At 40.5% G+C, this 16,243-nt stretch overlaps 1 protein-coding gene across 1 annotated transcript; it reads right to left on the bottom strand.

The window, feature by feature from the left end:
* Positions 1 to 2,686: 2,686 nt before the first annotated feature.
* LOC115418916 (zinc-binding protein A33-like) lies at positions 2,687 to 7,306 on the bottom strand. The gene is made up of 3 exons (XM_030133468.1): positions 7,299 to 7,306; positions 3,416 to 4,778; positions 2,687 to 2,803 (listed from the first exon to the last, which is right to left on the bottom strand). The coding sequence occupies exons 1-3, from the start codon at positions 7,304 to 7,306 to the stop codon at positions 2,765 to 2,767; spliced, it is 1,410 nt and encodes a 469-aa protein (XP_029989328.1). The 3' UTR covers positions 2,687 to 2,764.
* Between the last annotated feature and the right edge of the window lie 8,937 nt (positions 7,307 to 16,243).

Raw genomic sequence — 16,243 nt, 5'->3', positions numbered from 1 at the left:
TTCTCTAAATATAATAAAATTATTCACTAAAAACACTCACTACTGCCCCCCAGTGGTCTGACTTATCAGAAACAAAAATAAATAAACCAAAAACACACCCATATTTTAAAATCTTCCTGATGGAATTTGAAAAATATATTAAATCTTTAGAATTTATCTTTACCAAAAAAAAAAAACAACAAAAAAAAAAAAAAACAACAAAAAGCACTAGCACCTTGATGATGTATAAATAATTCTTTAAAATAGACTGAACTCTCTGATGTATTTATTTATTTATTTTTGTTAGATATTTTTTTTTAAATATACTATTTGTTTATTCTGCTTTGTGTCTTTAAATCTATGCATTTTTTTCTTAAATTTATTTGTTCAAATACTTTTTCTTTTTGACATCTTGATGTTTGTTTGTTCAAAATTTATCTTGTAAACCTAAATATTTTCAATAAAGTTGAGAAAAAAAAGGACAGATAATAGATATTTTTACTGTTAACTGGAATCTTTCTACACAGCGGTAAACATGGCAGTGTCCCAACATTTACGTGTTACTGCATTCAGTTCCAAATGACCTTTTTTTATTTTTGTCTTTAAACGGTACATTCTGTCAGTTTAAACATTACATTTGTTTTCTATGACCTGTTGTAAATTGAATACGGGCTTCAGAATCATAAATGTTTGCCTTCAGTTTTTTTTATTTCCATTTGACACTTTTGGAGTTCAGTTTGTGCATCCACACATATGTGAGATTTTAAAAATGCATTAAATGTGAACACAGATACTCTTTTACTATTAACCCTTAAAGAACCAGAACTGGTTTTGTAGAAAATTCCAGCTAAATTTTTCTCTACATTTAAACTTTTCTGAGTGATTTATCTGCAGTAATTCAAATATTATCCTTTTTCAGTATAAATCATGTATTTTAGTGAATTGATGTTGTAGAAGATGACGGTGTTTCCATGGTAACTACGGAGCCTCTGAACGTCCAAATATGGTCATATCTGATGACCATGAAAGATGAAGAACTGTATTTTACACCAATTATTGACATGGATTGATAGGATTAATGGATCAACAGGAATTAAACAGTTTAGATCACAGGTGTCAAACTCATTTTAGTTCAGTTCCACATTCAGTTAAATCTGATCTGCAGTGGGCCGAACCAGTAAAATAATAACAGAATAATATATAAATAATGTCAACTCCAAACTTTTCTCTGTGTTTTAGAGCAAAAAAAGTAAATTTACATTATGACAAGGTTTACATCTACAAACTATCCTTTCAAAAGATGTGAATAACATGAAGAAACTGAGAAAAGAAGTGTAATTTTTACAATATTCTGCCTGAACTAAAAGGATTGTTAAAGGTGTCGTATGTAGGACTGTGGCCCAAACTGGTTCTGCAGTCCCATTCAGATACTGTACAGCTGGTCTCCTCTGCTCCTCCCCCCAGACTAGGGGTGGACAGATCCAGCATGAGCGTCTACTACTAGTGTTTCCACTTATCCTGTCCACCACAGCAGAAATTTATACAAAAAAATCCTCCCCAGACTGATTCTGCATCAGTCTGATATAGAATAGAACAGACAAACGTCCTGAACACTGATGAAAGTTCACACACATTCAGGAGAGAGAGAAAAGGAAATGAGCCGCAAGTTTACCTTTGACTGCAGCAAAGTACAAGCGACACGGATCGCTACTTTACAACCCCTCCCCCCTAAACCACCCCCTGGCCGAACCACAGATGCCGGACTACCGACCCCCCCACCCCCACCCCACCTTTGGGATTACACACCGCTACATGAAGAGGTCACTTCAGTGGTTCCCAGCCTTTTTTGGCTCGTGACCCCATTTTAACATCACAAATTTCTGGTGACCCCAGACATTCAAAATGGGGAAATTTTTTGCTAAAATTAATTTGCTTTTGATCAAGTAATAGTTTGCTTTACTATGTCGCAAATAAACGTTAATTTTAGAGGACATTTAGTCTATATAATGTCTATTATTGTGGACAGAGGCAGAAAATCCAGGTGTAGATTACTGCACAAAGTGGATATGTACAGTCAGTCCAGCTTGTATTTACAAGGCGGCAAATTAATACTGAAATTACAACAATAACTCAAACTATAAATTATGAAAGAGCTGCAGCATCTGAAACCGACCACAATGAACATTTGGCACAGAAACAGAACCACAGTGCTGCAGTTTCAGCTTCACAGTTTGTCATGTCCTTTATGTATGTGACTGACTCAACCTACTGTACATTTTTTTATTAGTAAGGGTTTTTTTTTTGGTTTTTTTTTCAATTACTAGAAATTTCAGGCGACCCCATTTGAATTCCAGGTGACCCCACGTGGGGTCCCGACCCTAAGGTTAAAAAACACTGGGTCACTTCCACAGAAAACACTGAACTACAAGGAGCTACCATGGCAAGCGACAAGTCCTACAGCGGTACCCGGTCTGTCCACCAGTCCCAGACCGTCAGTCTGTTCACCAGGGCCAGGAGAAGAGACCGCAGCCCAGCCCCAAGAGAAGACACCAACAGTCTGGGATCGGGTGCACAGACCGCCGGTCTGGGACCGGGTGCAGATGGTGGTCCCGGCTCTTAGTGGTTCTTACGGTGGTCAGTCTAAGGCAGAGCTGGCGTTGGTCTTCTAATTCTTCTCCTCCTTCAGTCGTCTGTTTCTAAATCATCTCCTCCAGATCCTTGTTTCTTTTCTCTCTTTGTCTCTTTGTCGTATTTGGAATAATCCCTTGAGTCCTTTTGGGTTTCTTCAGGTCAGACATTTGTGCTCATAAATGTTCAGCTGCAGCTCAGTGGAACTGCCAACCTGGATGAACAAAGGTACTGACTCTGTGATTGGCAGACAGGTGATGGGCGGAGCCTCAGACCAAAACACACAATGACATCATAAACATCATTTGGGGGCTGACACTGAGCTTTAAATGTGAATATTGTGTCTGGAATACTACTGTCACTGAGACCAGGATTTAAATGAACAGGATTCCTTCATGTCTGCTGACAGTCAGGACCATTTTAGAATGAGAACAGAATTCACATAGACTGCACCTTTAATATTTTAGTGTAATTTTTGCATTTCACAAATTCATCCTTTGGGCCGGACTGGACCCTTTGGCGGGCCAGATTTGGGATTTGGCCTCCAGGCCACATGTTTGACACCTGTGGTTTAGATCATAGATACACCAGCAGTTGTTTGGGTCTTTGAGAGTTAAATGACATAAAACATAAACAAAATATTCAAGAAAATGATCCAATTGCGCAATTGCACTATGCAATAACACAGAATTATTAAACCACACTGAGACATTCAAAGAGTAGACACACTGACTTCCACCTCAGAGCATAAATGACATTGACTGTAGTCACCATATTTTTCTTCTTAACGAACTTCTTTGACCGTTACAGAGATCTGTCCCGGTAATATCCCCAGTGACTGATCGTTTTTCGTGTTAATGAACGGAAACACCCTCTCGGTGAAAGTGTGTGTGAAGGTGTGTATGTGCGTGTTTGAATCCCGGTCAAAGAATGTCAGTTTTCCTCCGTAAAAGTCCAGCTGAACTCGGACCTTCCGGAGCTTCTTCCTCACTAACAGCACCGTTTCTGGATCCCACGTGGATCGCGCTGTGTATTTGCCACCATAGTAGCCTATCCTCCATAAACCCGACACTTGATCTCCTTTCCTCTGGATGGACTCATTGACCACGCCCACCAACCAAACCGTATTCCCTGTAACATCCACGTCCCAGCTGTGACTCCCTGAGTTAAATCCCGTTGAGGCCAGGACGGATGTGAAGTAGTCGTTCCTCTCCGGGTTGTCGGGGACGTTCTGTTTGTCTCGGTGGCAGACTCTGCTCAGGTCTTCGGACAGGACAAGGTCCGGATGAGCCGAGTTCGGGTCCAGAACCACAGGACTGTAGGAGACCATGTCCTTCATCTTGTTCCAGATGTTGAAGCTCAGGTTGCCCAGATGTTTGGCCTGGTCTATCAGAGCTCCGGGGCCCAGCTGAGGTGCTTCCATAGGGGGGCACTGCTGCACTCTTTCCACCGTGGCCTTGTATTTGTGCAGGAATGCGATGTCCTCAGCTTTCAGCTCGTCCTCCGTGGCTTGGATGGTCTCTGACAGATACCGGATCTCTTTGCTCAACACCTCCATCTTCACCTTCATCCTCTGGGTCTTCTGCTCCTCTTCCTCCCTCAGAACTCGGATCCTGGACTCCTCTTCCTCTTGCAGAAACTGGTGAAGCTTCCGAAACTGCTCCTTGATCTGCCTGGCTGTGTTTTGGGCCTGGGTCCTAATGTGTCCCACCGTATGATCCAAGGTGACTTTCACCTGTTCGAAGGTCCTCTTTCTTTCCTTTAAACGCCTCACAGACCTCTGCAGCTCCTCTCTGTGATCCTGCGCAGCTTCATCAACAGGACTGACATCGTGCTTCTTATGAAATCTTGAAGTTTGACAGATCACACATATTGGTATCTGATCGACCAGACAGAAGAGAGAAAGTCTCTGAGAGTGTTGATGACACACAGGGTCTGAAAGTTTCTGTTCTCTCTCCTGCAGAAAAGTCTCACAGCGTTTCTTTAAAGCAAAGTAAGAAGGTGGTTCAGACTTGGAAGACTTCCTCTTACAAACTGGACAGAGCCGTACTGGTTTCCCTTTCCAGGACTGGTGCAGACAGTCTTTACAGAAGCTGTGGCTACACGACAGGACGACGGGATCAATAAAGATTTTGTGGCAGATGGGACAGTAGAGGTCCTCATGTGATCTGCTGAGAGCTGACTCTGGGTCCAGATAGTAGACGTCTTCATCTGATCTGGAAGCCATTTTGTCTTTTAACCGAACCTAAAAACACAGAAGACAGAAAGTATGAATGAAGGAATGAATGAGTGAATGAATGAATGAAGGAATGAAATCTTTATTTTGAACATGTAGACAGTGAAATCAAAACAAAAATCTACCAGTAATACAGACATAAACTAAAGCGGACAATCTGGGAATGAGCACAGAAGTATCAGTGGGTCTGTACAGGTTCAAACTCACATTAGTCTAAAACTGGTTCAGGAAGTCAGGAGTTTTTTCAGTCTGTTATTTTTTTTTTTTTTATGGAGGACAAAGTAACAACTTCCTTTTTTTCTGAATTTTATGAGTTCGAGGTGGACCGTCCAATCATCCACCTGCTGTTGCACTTTGGACCAGGGGTGTGGACAGAGACAGATTATAGGACAGACCTGTGGGAAAGAAGACCTAGTGCATTAGTCCACCACAACTAATGAAGTACAAGAACCCTAACCCAATACTAACCCTAACCCAAACCAGCCCAATGACCCCTGTGGTCAGAAAGTTCTTCAGAGTGGGTTCTACTGCGTATGCACCATTTATGACCAGAGTCTGTAACTTTAAAGTAATACAGGAGTCATGTAATCCATTACAATTCTGAGACAGTAATATTGTCAGGTAAGGAATTACTTTGAAATAACAGTAACAAGTAATCTGTAATGAATTACAATTTGGAAGTAACTTTCACAACACTGAGTCCAAAATACAAGACAATTGAACTGTTGTTAAGTTTTCCAAGTATCACTGAAGACACCAACCAACGGTGGTATGAGTCAGAACGGCCACAAAGCAGTCCTCCTTAGCTTAATCCTCCTTCATTTATTCACAATGTTTATAATTCAACCTTTGTATAAAACACTCATGAACATTGTTCCTGTTTTCAGAGCCGTCGCTGTCATGCTACTTGGCCTGTTGAGCTTTAGCATACACCAGTCGACTGCTATAAAACTAGTCATGTCATTAGGGTTCGGCTTCAGCCACTTACACAACACTAGGATTATACAAAAGAATCTCTTAGTTCTTAATATAAAGTGGATTTTAAATCAACACAACCTACTAATGCAATTTAACAGCTTACATGTTGCCAAGAAATATGTAACCAGTATGCTAATGGCTAGTTTTGCTAATTACTAACACTTATTACAATATTGTAAATGGATATCTGTGGACCAACAGACACTTATTGTCAAGGACAAACAGTCCAACACACAAGACAAATCAATGGGAATTCAGATAGAAACCTATGGAAGTAAATCAGTGTCATCAAACTGTGGATTAGAAAAGCCATCACATTTCTACCACTGAAATTAAGTACTGGAATATTCAACTCATCATATTTTCAATCCCCCATTTTCACATTTGTTTTTCAATGTTCATAAATTCAGAATAAAAGTATCACATTTTAAAAATTACAAGTAATATTATGGAAGTAAATCTGTCTCATCAGATTTTGAATTATAAAAGCTATTAAATTTGTGGTATCTAAATTTTTTTTTTGTACTGAAATTAAGAATCTGAATTTTTGTCTCTGAATTCAACTATGTTCATAAATTTAGAATTAAAAATATTCAGATACCAAAAATTCAAAAGCAAAAAATTCAGATGCAAAAAATTCAGATCATACATCCGGGACACCAAGGATAAGCAATGATTCTATTTCAAGTCAAAGCGACAGCCGGCCAATCGAGTTATGTTAGGTTGGGCACGTGACTCCAATGCAGGAAGACGGTCAGCAAGGATGTGTGATCTAAATGTTTTGCATCTGAATTTTTGGCATCTGAATTTTTTTAAATTCTAAATTTATGAACATAGTTGAATTCAGAGACAAAAAAAATTAGATACTTAATTTCACTGCAAAAAAAAATTCAGTGCAAGAAATTCAATAGCTTTTATAATTCAAAATCTAATGAGACAGATTTACTTCCATACAAACCTAACTACGGGGGCATTTGCTAAATGAATGCTATCAGTGCAAGCTAATGCTAGCTAAATGCTAACAAACATCCCATGTGGCTGACATGTATAAATGCTGATAATTGAGAAGAAAAACAAAGCTCTGTTTGAGACTGAAATTGTAGTGTGTCCTCACTATTCAGTAAAAGAAGTGGGTCATTCTTGTCCTAATGTGCTCTTTAATGTTCAGAACCTCATTATAAAAGTTTGAAAAGTGTTGTACAGTAGAATATCAAACATAAATACATGCCACATTTCCATTATACATCATTATCATTATTAAGACAAAATAAACACACAATCATATCCATGTTCCGTCAGTGAATACTTATGTGTAGCTCCCAATTTAACGGAGTCATCCGAACTAACTGAAAATACCAGGAAAAAACCCCAGTACAGTTAGTCTGTCTCTAAGGAATAAAGTCATTTGTTGGAAATCAGTCTGAATATGTGGAAAACAGTCCCATGTATAAACAGAACATACACTTACGTCCTTCACACACTCATGCAGGGCTCATGTACAGTCCATGTCTGTCCACACTGTGTCTCCAACCACATGAGGCCGCGAAAAAACTCTGTCAACTCTGGACTGACTTGGACTCATAGATTATGGGTGGGATTTTTTTTTTTTTTTGTTACATGTGTAACAGCTGTGATTGGCTCTTTCAACAGGAATGCTCCTCCCACATTGGACGAACGGAAGTCGGCCGTCATAGAAAACAAAGTTCACCTGTGGTTCTGATTCTCACCTTTACCCCTTCTGTGTGTTATCAGGAACGACGGAACATAAAGGAGGAGCTCATAAGAAGGAAGTGGAAATAAAACCATCAAAAAACCCCTTACAGACCCAAACGTCCACCTTTAACCCTTACAGACCCAAACGTCCACCTTTAACCCTTACAGACCCAAACGTCCACCTTTAACCCTTACAGACCCAAACATCCACCTTTAACCCTTACAGACCCAAACGTCCACCTTTAACCCTTACAGACCCAAACGTCCACCTTTAACCCTTACAGACCCAAACGTCCACCTTTAACCCTTACAGACCCAAACGTCCACCTTTAACCCTTACAGACCCAAACGCCCACCTTTAACCCTTACAGACCCAAATGTCCATCTTTAACCCTTACAGACCCAAACGTCCACCTTTAACCCTTACAGACCCACCTTTAACCCTTACAGACCCAAATGTCCACCTTTAACCCTTACAGACCCAAACGTCCATCTTTAACCCTTACAGACCCACCTTTAACCCGTGAATAATTCCTTGATGGGGGGTGGTGTCAGCAAACTGCAGGTTCTGAGCATGCTTAGAACTAGAGATGGGAATCGAGAACCGGTTCTTTTTGAGAACTGGTTCCCAGTAGCTAGATTCCTTGGAATCGTTTGCCTGCCTGCTTAACGATTCTGCTTATCGATTCCTCCTTCGCTGTGCATGCGTGATGACGTCACACGTATGCTGCATTGTTTTGGTCGGAACATAGCCAACATGGCAGAAACGGTCCAAACAGACCACACCAGGTCCAGCTGAACACTGTCAAAGCTTCCATGTCTTCAAAAGGGTGGAATCCCTCCAATCTCCTCAAACATTTGTCCACAGCATGTGAATCATTTACAGGAATGTCATGTATTTGATTCTCTACTCAGCGGCGCTTGTGAATGTAGCAGCAGAGTGAACGCCGGGCCGATTCCGGTGTGGGCAACAAACTTTGGAACTCCTCAAATACAAGTTTCCGAAGGTAAGAAGGGAAAGGAAATGAGGTGCACAACAACGGGAGACAAGCCGAGCCGAGTTGAACCGGTTCCACGTAGTAGAAATGCAGCAACAGAGGAATTAGTGAAGAGTCTGGAGTTTCACTTTCACTGTACACTCCCCCCCCCCTCCCGAACCGGGCCCGGCATCATCTGTTCTTATTATTAGTTCAGACTGTATATGTTCTATTTTCTGTGCAGATGGAAATATAACAGACAGTTCATGCAAACACACCTGTTTGGACTCTTTTATTCCCTCACCCAATGAGAATCGATAAGAGAATTGATAAGGATCGGATCGATAAGCAAAATCGATAATGGAATCGGAATCGTTAAATTCTTAACGATTTCCATCCCTACTTAGAATGATTCGGCATAAATGGTCCAATGGATGAAAACAAAAACTCACATGCAATTCAAAATTTTCCGGCCACTGGTGGGTGTTTGTTTTGGTTTTACACACACACACACTAACTTTCTACCGCCGCTGACGCTTGGCAGGTGTTAATTTTACGTCCTGCTGTGACGTCAACACAACAATGGCGGTACACAGTGTGCAAGTTCGTTATGAAAGGAAATTTTACACCAGGGCTCTCAAACTCATGTTCTTTCAGGTTCCACATTCAACCTGATTTGATCTGCAGTGGACCGAACCAGTCAAATAAGAACAGAAGAACCGATAAATAATGACAACTGACAATATCTTGTCTCTGCTTTAGTGCAAAAAAACCCCCATTCAATAATGAAAATACTTACTTTTATAAACTATCCAAACAAAAAAGATGTGAATAACCTGAAAAAACTGAAATTTCTTAAGAAAGTAAGTGTAATTTTCCCACTCTTCTTCCTCCACTTCTCATTAGTCCATGTGCATTCTGGATCAGATCTCCAAAGACACTAAACACTGAGGAACAGGAAGAAAAGAGTTCAAACTGGACTGAATTTAATACAGACATTTCAGGTTGGGCACATTTGTTCAGGTTAGTCACATTTTATTGTTACAGGAGAGTTTGGAAATGGAAATATTTTCAGAATTTAATGTGATTTTTTGCACTAAAACAAAGACAAAGTATTTGAAATTTTCATTATTTACAGACATAATGTAATATTATTTTTTCCATCAAACCCAGTAGTAAATCTGCAGTCGTTCTTTTGTGTAGGTTCTTCTGCTGTTATTATTGGACTGTAGATCAGATTGGTCTGGATGTGGAACCCACACTAAAATGAGTTCCACAGCCTGGACTGTGGAGTTTATACACTTTGTAAATTCATCCCAGGGGCCGGACTGGAACCTCTGACAGGCCACATTTGGGCCCTGGGACGCATGTTTGACACCCCTGATTTACAGTGTATAATTAACTCATCTGTCATTTGGCCTCTTCCAACTCATTTGCGTACATGAGAACACTGCAGTATCAACAGTCAAAATACCTCTTCAGCAACAAAGCAAAGAGGAGTTCAGATTTGCGATCTCCATATTTGTTGTTTATGTTCAACATGGATCATCTGGAATACTTTGAGGTAGGATGTAGTTAATTCCAACTGACATCTATTCGACCTCCCAGGACTGTGCACTGTCAGACCGGATAAGATGAGTTTACTTAAAAAATTTGAGTAAACCAGTTGCCTTAAAAAATTGAAGTAATGAGTAATGAAAACTTAAGTGTATTAACCCTTTGGTGCATGAATTATGACAAATTTATGTCAAGATTTTTTGAGTGTTTTTATTCCTCTTTAGGCATGAAATAACCGATGGGACTGAAATTTTTTTAATGAACCTATTTTTTATGTAGTTACAAAAATGTCCTCTCATCTGAACACCATGTGGTTAAGTTCTGAAGCAAAAAAAAACATGTATTTAAAATGCATCAGAAAGTGGTATACTGTGTGAAAACTATGAAATAAAAACATTTTAATGCAGCTAATCTAATGTTTTCTCACATTTTAGCATACTCTAATATTAGTTTTTACTCACTTCCTGGAGATAATATGCAAAAAAAACAACAAAACAAAACAAACAAAAAAAAACAAACACCTTTTTGTTCAAGAAAACTGTTAATTACAGTCTAATAACAATGAGCAACTGATTTACACTCACACATGTTACTGATCAGGTTTATCAAGAATTGTAAAGTTACAGTAATTGTATGAAAGTCAGTGTATGAGATGGTGTGTCCACTGTGTTGGCTGATATGCAAATTTAACAACAAAACCCATGTCAAGAAAAGCACTCGGAGAGCACAGACCTCCGCCAAGGCAGATCAGTGGGCCCCCATGACCCCCCCCCCCCCCAATCACCACCTAAATTTATTAATTTCTTCCTTGTGCCACTATCAACATTTCCTGAAAATTTCATGAAAATCCGTCCATTTCTTTTGGAGTTATCTTGCTAACAGACAAACAAACACACACACACAAACACACAAAGCAAAGCGATCACAACACCTCCTGGTGGAGGTAAATATACAAGAGAACAGCTGTAGAACAGCTGTCCACTGTAGTGACCACTATGCATGAAAGGGTTAAACTTAAATCCTGGATTTGAATGGAATTGCTATTTTAAGTCCAACACATTAAATGCCAGGTTCATTTAACTTAAATTTGTTGCAGTGTCAGTTGCTTTGTATAATCATTAGACTTAATATCATCAGTTCATTGGACTCAGTTCCAAGTTGATTTAAATTAAAATCTTTTGCAGTATAATTTGCTTTATGAAATTATTCAACTTAATATATTGTAGTGTGGATTAAAGTTAGGCAGGAAGTTAGCTTAATGCAATTAGCTAGAACAGGAAGTGCTTTTAATTTGGCAAGGAATAAAGATTTACATAGAAAAATTCCATTTTTATCTGAACAGTAAATCCATCGTTCTTCCTCTGGCTGTGACTCATGGTGCAGCTGTACAAAAATACAAACACAAAAAGGCCAATAAGCACTGACACACACACATTCAGTCCAGATGAACACTAACAGCACAACCCACTGAAGCCCTGCACAGAAAAAAACACATTTACAACAACAGGAACAATACCCACAATGCACTGCACAGATAAAAAGGTGTGGTCCAGAGGTCGTGTTAACCAAAAATATTCCGTCATTGACGGATTTTTTAAAAAAATGATGGAAAATTCTGAAGGCCGTCCGTCATTTTGACAGATTCAGATACTGAGGGTAATCTACTGTTAACCTTTCCTGCTCGGCTCGTCCGACCGTAGTCAGCGAGCACAGGGCAGGTTTCCTCCAGGGCAGATGTGGGTTAACTCCTTTAGCAGCAGTGGAAGACAGCAGCTGTGGTTTGTGCACAGTATGTCCATGTTAGAACACTTTACCTTCTGTCCTCTGACACACTCACACTACAAACTGACGCTCCCTCACCTTGCTCTACCACTCACACCATACGCACACGCACGCACCACACACTGCTCTCGCACTTAAAGGAACACACACACACACACACACACACACACACACACACACACACCAGTCTCATAACACTACCAAAGAAAGTTTTCACACAACACTGTGAACAGAACCTGCTGCAGAATCACTGGTCTGTCTGTGAGCAAGGCATCAAACAGTCCAGAACAGCATCCACCTGTATAGAACCAACATCCACCTGTATAGAACTAACATCCACCTGTATAGAACCAACATCCACCTGTATAGAACTAACATCCACCTGTATAGAACCAACATCCACCTGTATAGAACTAACATCCACCTGTATAGAACTAACATCCACCTGTATAGAACCAACATCCACCTGTATAGAACCAACATCCACCTGTATAGAACTAACATCCACCTGTATAGAACCAACATCCACCTGTATAGAACTAACATCCACCTGTATAGAACCAACATCCACCTGTATAGAACCAACATCCACCTGTATAGAACTAACATCCACCTGTATAGAACCAACATCCACCTGTATAGAACTAACATCCACCTGTATAGAACCAACATCCACCTGTATAGAACTAACATCCACCTGTATAGAACTAACATCCACCTGTATAGAACCAACATTCACCTGTATAGAACCAACATCCACCTGTATAGAACCAACATCCACCTGCATAGAACCAACATCCACCTGCATAGAACCAACATCCATCTGTATAGAACCAACATCCCACCTGTATAGAACCAACATCCACCTGTATAGAACCAACATCCACCACTGTTCACAACTACACTGAATACAACAGCAGTACTGCAGTCACATGACTCACCGTTAGTCCACCTGTAGTAGACCCTGTCCAGTTAGTCCACCTGTAGTAGACCCTGTCCAGTTAGTCCAGCTGTAGTAGACCCTGTCCAGTTAGTCCAGCTGTAGTAGACCCTGTCCAGTTAGTCCAGCTGTAGTAGACCCTGTCCAGTTAGTCCACAGTTAGTCCACCTGTAGTAGACCCTGTCCAGTTAGTCCACAGTTAGTCCACCTGTAGTAGACCCTGTCCAGTTAGTCCAGCTGTAGTAGACCCTGTCCAGTTAGTCCACAGTTAGTCCACCTGTAGTAGACCCTGTCCAGTTAGTCCAGCTGTAGTAGACCCTGTCCAGTTAGTCCAGCTGTAGTAGACCCTGTCCAGTTAGTCCAGCTGTAGTCCCCCTCCTGTCCAGTTGGTGTCAGTGTTCATATTAGTCAGTGTCAGTCTTGTGTGGTAGTTTCTGTGACTTCAGCCTAAATTCGATGCTCCTTTGCTAGCATAAACTGTGCACACAGCTGAATCTCCTTATTTTAAAGCCCAGTAAATGTGATGGCATTGAGAAACGCAGCAAAAACAGAGGGACTGATGGTGAAGGATGACGGACAAGCAAGGAATACTCCAGTTCTGATGGCAGTTGGGGTGTTCTATGTACGCATTTTCTACCTTTCATGTGTTATTTGATAACATGTCCATTTGTGTGTAGATCTGTGGTTCACAGAAGCTGAACTCTAACCCTCAGTGCATGAGAACACACCAGTTAAACGTGGCCTATAGAATGATGCCAGTGGTGATATCAGGTTGGTTTATCAGCCAGCTGCAACTACAGCTGCTGCATCACTCAGATGTTTTTGAACATTAAAAATACTAATAAATGTCTCTTTATCATTAAAAAATAAAAATTTGAAATGACAGATAATAATGTGTTATGATGGAATTTTTACGACCCTGTCCGTCAAAATGACGGACAATAAAAATGTCTAGCACAACCTCTGGTGTGGTCAGGACTAAAACTGAGGGATTTAAATCCATTCAACTGAAACTGTTTCTGTACTTTCAACTATGTCTACAAATTAGTAGAATATACTGAACATTTTATAGTAATGGAATCAAACTGAAATCATTTAAGTACATTGGAATTAAAGCATCAGCCCTGCGATGAACTGGCGACTTGTCCAGGGTGTACCCCGCCTTCGCCTCTATGTAGCTGGGATAGGCTCCAAGCGACCCCCGTGACCCTAGTGAGGATAAAGCGGGTTCAGAAAATGAATGAATGAATGAAGGAATTAAAGCACTTTAGTGAAAACAGTCTGGGCTTACAGTGTGGAATGCAGCATAACTTTATTATGTTCATGTAAGTTCCCTGAGCTGCCAGCAGAGGGAGACCTGTCACCACAAGAAATTTAAAGTTCAGCAGCAGCCTTGTTTTCCTCAGACAGAGAGAGAGAGAGAGAGAGAGAGAGAGAGAGAGAGAGAGAGAGAGAGAGAGAGAGAGAGGAGGAGGTGAGGTGAGGTGAGGTGAAGGGTAACTGACATGGATGCATCCACTAGTGAAGACAGAGCTGATCTATACTCTGATCCCAATCAGGAGGTTGACCATATGAGACGTGAGCGGCTGTATTCAGACTGATTTGACCCTGTTTGAGAACATGTGGACTCTGATGTGGACACGAAAAAGACAGAAAAAATAACATATTTGTCAGTGTGATCAGAAAGGAACCATGTTGGAGTTCAGTGTCAGTGTGGAAACTTCAGAGGTGTCACTTCAGATGTTTGTGCTTTTATTATTATTATTATTCATTTAATTTTTTTTAAATATAATTTTATTTATGGATTTTCAACATCATAACATGAATGCAACATACAATCTGTACATTTCTACTGTCTTTTTAAACACAAGTCCCTACCCCCAACTTTAATATAAACATAAACATGTAAATATATCGACCAAAAGACATCAGGATCATGAACAGGAGGCATATAGCATTCATACAAAGTCTAGATGTGAAAACATAGCAAAAGCAAAAATAAATACATAAAATAAAATTGAATAGATAGCAATTATACATATATTAAAAAAAAAGACATAAATAAAATAAAATATGTACCATACCTACAGTTATCCAGGTGATGATTTGGTGTTAAAGTCATGATATATTGCTCATTCTATAAGTTTCTGTGAATTTTACAAAAGGCTGCCATGCTTTATAGAATTTTGCAGTTGATCCTACTAACGTACATCTCATCTTCTCCAAATGTAAAAACCTCATAATGTCTGCAATCCACTGATCCTGTGTGTGAGGGGATTCTGTGCTTTTAATTCTGTGACATGTTTAATTTACTGCTTTGTTTTTTATGTAAATGCTTCTGTTTGCACTTACTTCTGAAATTTAATGTTTTCTGTTTCGCTAAAGTTATATACGATGTTGTGGTTTTCACCTCGGGGTTATTAGCATAGTCTGCCAACATCAGTGGATTCATGGCAGTATTAACCACCTGTGCTGGAACATAAACATCCCAGACTGGTGATGGGAGATGAAAATTATGGAGGAAGTGGAGTAATTATTTGTCTGGACCATAAGTTGTCAATCTAAGGAGGGGTGACACAGCAACTAGTACGAGAATGTGGATTTAACACATGGGTGAGTCTGTGAAACTGGGTTTGTTTTAGGATCTGACACTTTTCCATCTTTTTAGACCCAATAATAATATTGGTGTAGTATAATTAGGGATGGGAATCGAGAACCGGTTCATTTTGAGAACCGGTTCCCGGTAGCTAGATTCCTTGGAATCGTTTGCCTGCCTGCTTAACCATTCTGCTTATCGATTCTGCCTTCGTTGCACATGTGTGATGACATCATACGTACGCTGCATTGTTTTGGTCAGAACGTAGACAACATGGTGTTGAGGCAGAAACGGTCCAAACAGACCACACCAGGTCTAAACAGACCACACCAGGTCCAAACAGACCACACCAGGTCCAAACAGACCACACCAGGTCCAAACAGACCACACCAGGTCCAAACAGACCACACCAGGTCCAAACAGACCACACCAGGTCTAAACAGACCACACCAGGTCCTAACAGACCACACCAGGTCCAAACAGACCACACCAGGTCCTAACAGACCACACCAGGTCCTAACAGACCACACCAGGTCTAAACAGACCACACCAGGTTCAAACAGACCACACCAGGTCTAAACAGACCACACCAGGTCCAAACAGACCACACCAGGTCTAAACAGACCACACCAGGTCCTAACAGACCACACCAGGTCCTAACAGACCACACCAGGTCCAAACAGACCACACCAGGTCTAAACAGACCACACCAGGTCCAAACAGACCACACCAGGTCCTAACAGACCACACCAGGTCCTAACAGACCACACCAGGTCCAGTTGAACACTGTCAAAGCTTCCATTTCTTCTAAAGGTGGAATCCCTCCAACACGCTCAAACATTTGTCCACAGCATGAG

The sequence above is a fragment of the Sphaeramia orbicularis genome, chromosome 5 (assembly GCF_902148855.1).
Source record: "Sphaeramia orbicularis chromosome 5, fSphaOr1.1, whole genome shotgun sequence".
NCBI lineage: Eukaryota > Metazoa > Chordata > Actinopteri > Kurtiformes > Apogonidae > Sphaeramia > Sphaeramia orbicularis.
Note: the sequence above shows the minus strand (reverse complement) of the source record. Positions and strands in the feature narration are given on the sequence as shown.